The following is a 5,913-nucleotide window of genomic DNA, read 5'->3' on the forward strand; positions in this document are numbered from 1 at the left end:
AGAAATTCATACAAAAAAAAAAAAACAATTGTTTATGTTTTGAATAACTTTTAGGTAGTAACCATATTATAACTGTTTGAAAGAAAATTTAATACGTAAGGATTTTATTATTTAAATGATATAAAAATGTAAAACATTGACGAATATTTTATGTTTACTCTAATATCACTTAATAATAGCATATTATGCCAAGAAGTCACTTGAGAAATAAAAACATTTATTTTAACTATAGGTAGCAGTCAGTTTATTTATCTTTCTGCCTATATTTAGATATTAGGGAGCTTAATTATAATATGATTCATAAATAAATTAAAATTATCAAAAAATATTTTTTTCACTGTTTAGAATGTTTAGATATAATATAAATTAATGATTTGATGTATAAATCAGAATACTCTTCCGTATCATAGTAAATTTAATAATTTAATAATAATATAACACTACAATATATAAACGTACCTCGTTTATTGAATTTCCTAACCATTTAATGCAAAAGTGACAAAATCTATTCAATATAACAGTAACACTGATAGTAAATGACATTGCCCGTGACATGGCTCGATTACATTGCATGATCAGTAAACCTATTACATTATTATATTTAGCTAGCATAACTATATATATACAGTAGCGAAAAGATCGCAGAGGTGTTTCCCGTCGTTTGCTTGAATGAAAGCGATTAAAATTACCAACAATCCGTGCACGATTTAGAGCAGACTCCCCTCCTACCGTTTTCCATGTGGTCGCGAGGGAAATACATCTCGAAAATGTAGTCTTGGTCATTTTCGCACGTTTCCCGGCATCAATAGTGTGTAGACAGTGATCGCGAAAAATCATTGTCGTTATCATGTTACCTACGTTTGCGGTAAGTGCATATTAATATTAATACATACAATTAATTTTTTTTTAACTATTTTTAAAATAATCACAATACCTAAAATTTAAAGTTCATCGAAATAATAATTTTGAAAATTTAAAAATATATTAAAAAATTACATATAAACTGTAATTTGAACTTTTTCAAGTACAATTTATTTTATGTATGAAAATAAAAAAATAATATATAATTATATATAAATATAAAATTAATAAAAAAAAAAATATAAACTCATAGTAATATCATTATTATGTACTTATCATTATTAATTTGTATATCATGCATTTAAAAGACTATAATAATTCATAACAAATAAATTTGTAATTTGCGATCTAAAAAAAATTTTTAAATTTGGAATACAAATATTTAATTAATAAAATAAATTGTTTTTGATGTATGAATCATAATATTATATGTAATAAGCATTTCAATTATTATATTATGTATTCATAAATTATAAAAAATATTAAAATTATTTTAAAATTATGTTGTAATCTATATTAAAGTAGATTAAAATAATAATTAATATTTAATACATATTTCGTTTAAGTTTAAATATATATAAGTTAGGTAATAAATTAAATATGTATTAATTTTAATACTCTATCGACTAATTAAAAGAAATTATAATAAAAAAAGTATGGTAAAAATAAATATAGTTTTCTTTTATTGCATATAAAAAAAAAAAAAATCGAGTAGAATTTAAATTATTATCCACTTGTTACTACTAGCTTATTCAAAGTAAATTAATCTATAGTTAATTTGGAAATAAAGTAGTAGGTATCTATAATATAGTATATAACGTATGTAACTATATACATGTTGATGTAAGTATATTTATAAACAATAAATAAATTTAACAATAGACAATATAAAAAGAATACCAATAATTTTTTGGGATTCCGTTTTGTCTAGTCATTTTTTTTTTTATTATTATTTTTTTTTTATCAAATTTCCTTTAAATATTATTCTTCCGCCCTGCTAAATAATGATTATTCTTTAGTCTTAAATAATATTACAGTGAGCAATATTATTCACTTTCCCCAATTTTTATAACACGCCTATGATTTGTATCGGCTTACAAATTCATCGTATTTATAAAGATTATAGTTATCATCGTATCTAATTACCAAATCATTAATGATTTCCATTTTAACTTGCAATTCTACGTAGTTGATTAATTCGTTGTTTTTATCTAAGTGTTTTAAATGTTACTAATTTTAATAAAGTATTTTCCATAAAATAGGAAAAATAGTAAATAGTTATTCATAAACGTTATTTTCTAAACTTATGAAGTGTAAATATATGCAACTATTTTATGCTTATTAACCATGTGTAAATGTAAGATGTTTGGTCTTAACCCTATACAATTTTTATATTATTAAAGAGGTGTCTTGGGACAAACTTCTTTTTTCAAATGAAAACCAATATTTTTTTACATCAACGAGTAAAATTATCATATATATTTCATCAATTTGTATGTATTAAAATTCAAATTTTAATGAGTTATTTGTGTGCTATTAAACTTTGTATACTAATAATAATATAGTTCCAATAAAAGGATCGGATATTAAGGCTACGACGGTTTAAAAATTATAGAAATAAACAGAAAAAAAAATTTCTAAAAAATTCTTTATGATTGATTTAAAAAACAAAGTAATTGAAAATATGGTTCTTCGATATACTCACTGTACTAAAAATCAGAATTTGAATTAATACATTACTAAAAAATAAAATAATATGAGCATGCTTAATGAAAATCATTTTGTTATCTCTATACAAATATAACAATAATAATATACCTGTATTATATTATGTGATGTACTTAACAATAATTATTAATAACTGTTATGTATAGGGTAAAACAATATCAAAGAATTTCTAATATGTTACCAAAATAAAATTAGTTATAACCTACAATTTTTGTTTACTGTTACTGGATACTCAATTTAATTTACAGATGATATTATAAATTTTGGTGAAGGTGAATAAACCTAGTCATGTACAATTTGTAGAGCAAGTAAAGATAAATATGTATAGATATTTTTGCGTTCGAGAATACTTTAAAAAAATCCGTGTAACGACAAAAAGTGTGTTATGGTTTTGACGAAGACAAGATGCAATCATATTAAATATCTACATTATTATCTGGTCATTACGTCATTATCTTTATACTAACGCTACATAAGCACATCGGCAACCACTTTATTTGTTAACCGAACATGTTTCCAGGAAGATATAATTAGGGAGTTCTTAGTAACTTGTGTATTATAATTGTACTAAATTATCTTATGTTTTGTAACAACTACTACAATAGAAATTATAGATCGAACACTATATGAAATTTTACTCAAAAAAATTCACAACTCATTGACAATTTGTATTGCTTTTAGGTATGTTTTTTGGCAACAACAGCGCTGGCGGCGTGCAACACTAAGACTAAGGTACACTACGTACGGGTCGACGACAAGTCACGCCATGGTGATCCGTACTATTACCCTGAACGGTTGCAGTCTCGAGCTTCGTCCATTTTTGGACCTTCCATTCAGACCTCAGCTGCTGGGTTCCCGTATCGATTTGTTTTTCCAGCCAATCATCCAGCTCTTAGCGGACCCATGTACTCACAGTTCGTACAACACCCACACCAGCCCGAACCTGCAACTTACTCGGCCGAGGACTTATTCGGGCCACAGCCGGTAGCCAAGCAACATCCGCTGTCCGATCTCAAACATCGTCAGCACCAACAACAGCAACAACAACAGCAACAGCAACAGCAACAACAACAACAACAGAACCAGCACCAGCAACATCAACAGCAAATTGGCTACGAGTCATTGGCTAAAATGCAATACGACTTCCTCGGGAGCGGCGGTAGTGGTAGTGGAAAAATACAACATCAACAGCAACCCTCTGCAACTTATCATCACCACATGATAAAACAGCCGAAACACTATCAGAGCTACGAGTTAGCGCCGAACACGCTGCAGCAGCCTCTGCATCAGTCACCTTATCAACCAACAACGGCTTCCGTCGGCCAGCCGATAATGCTGCTCATACCTTCTTCCGGTCAGCCCGGCGCTCCATATCAGACCCTGGTCCTGGTCCCATCATCGGTGTCACCGTCTCCACTTCCACCGCCAGTACCGCTGTTCTCGGGTTTCCACCAACAGGTCCAGCACCAGCACGGACCACCCAACCAACAGTTTGTTCAGCAACCCGGCAGTTTTATCACCACGCATCCGCGCGGCGTTCCACTTGTAGCCGGATTTCCACCAGGTCTCAGCGGTGGAAGTTTCGGCGGCAGCCTAAATTTGGGCGGTGAAACCGTCGCCGGGCTTGGAAAGTTTCCGGGAGCGCAACTGTTCCACCGGTCGCACGATACGCTCCCGAAACACTCGAACCATCAACAGCACCAGCACAAGACATCGCCATCGAGATCGTTGCTGCAGCAAACATCTTACCAAGGTTCTGGGTCGACGCACGTGTCGCATACTACAGCTGCTGAATCGCCAGTACAACAACCGCTCGAGGACAAGGTTGGACAGAGCACAGGGACGTCCGATGAAAAGTCTGACGATCGAAACGAAGACGGCGGAGACGGTGGTAGTAGTAGTAGTAACAGCACCGAAACCAAAAACGAAACCAAGTTACCTGAGTTCGGTGACAAAACTACTGTTAAACCTATCAAACGGATCGTGGTTACGTGATCTATTTACTTGAATAATAATATTAATATTAAGTACATAATATGCGTACGATGTGTTTTGTAATTAATTTTCCTGTGAGATTCCTATATTAACCATTTTCAAATCTTGTTTTTCCTTTAATAATGAATAAGATCAAAATGCTTGAATATTTTTATAACTAATGTAAAACTTCACTAACGACATTTATAACTCATAAAAATCTTCGTATTTTATTTTGTTTGATACCACATATTGTGTAGTATTATTAATTTTTTCTGACTTTAAGATGCAAAAATCGTTTAATGCGTTTGAAATTACTGTTAATAACTCAATAAATTTAAATCAGATTACTGTGAAATTATATAACAAAATAAAACCATGTTGATTGTAATTTAATTAGATTATAATATATACATATATATATATTTATATCTTTTTTTAATATAGTATTTGATTTTATTGTTACAGCTTACAAAGCTATGTAATTTTTGTTTAAATTTAAATTGTTCATACATAGTTAAATATGAATTAAAAATGATTGATACGTTTAAAAAAACATTGAAATATTAATTGGTTTAATTATTTTTATAAAATGTGAATTAATTGATTGTTATTAAAGCGATAGAAGAATTAGATTTAATGTAGTATTATTGCTCATTAGTGACTATATTGCATTTATATTGATAACAAATAACAAGCATAAAAAAATAATAACTTTAATTTTATTTTTGGTTTTAATTTATTTTACTTAGATATAAATAAAATAAATCGATATCAGTAAAATCTCATAAGTAATTTATTAACTTTATTGACGGAAAATATATTCTAACAGATTACATAATAAAAAAAGTTTATACCACATGAAAAGAAATTTGCGAAACGAATTCTTAAATTGATAATTATTTTTTAAAGAAATATGCTTATGTCTTAACTTTTAACAATTTAAAGAATACCTAAAATATGAAAACAATAAACGTGATAGAATTGCGAATTTTTACCAATCGATTGTTGACTGCGTGAGGTTTCTGAAGAACAATGTAAAATATTAATAAAAATGATGATAGATATGGACTTCCTAACTGAACGTTTTTTTCACTGAAATAAACAATACTTTTAATAAAATAATGATAATAATGTACGTGTGTGATGAATTGACTCAAGTTGTTCTAAAAAGTGTTTCAAATCGTATTCGCTGTGGAAACGGTTGGTTTTTTTTTATAACTATTCTTCAAACAATATTATTTGTTCAGGTCTGTCCATCTTATGAGCAAGCAATGTGTGTTGGTCCTCTCGTTTATTAAACCTGATGAATTTAGAAGGCAGATTTCGCTTTCATCGATCAGTTTTTAG

The 5,913-nt window shown here is 29.2% G+C and overlaps 1 protein-coding gene across 1 annotated transcript; it reads left to right on the forward strand.

Moving 5' to 3' along the window:
* Window positions 1–782: 782 nt before the first annotated feature.
* On the forward strand, window positions 783–4,760 carry LOC112599347 (probable serine/threonine-protein kinase yakA). Its single transcript, XM_025346216.1, has 2 exons — window positions 783–865; window positions 3,271–4,760. The coding sequence occupies exons 1-2, from the start codon at window positions 848–850 to the stop codon at window positions 4,582–4,584; spliced, it is 1,332 nt and encodes a 443-aa protein (XP_025202001.1). The 5' UTR covers window positions 783–847; the 3' UTR covers window positions 4,585–4,760.
* Window positions 4,761–5,913: the final 1,153 nt, after the last annotated feature.

The sequence above is a fragment of the Melanaphis sacchari genome, unplaced genomic scaffold (assembly GCF_002803265.2).
Source record: "Melanaphis sacchari strain LSU unplaced genomic scaffold, SCAv2.0 Contig50_pilon_pilon, whole genome shotgun sequence".
NCBI lineage: Eukaryota > Metazoa > Arthropoda > Insecta > Hemiptera > Aphididae > Melanaphis > Melanaphis sacchari.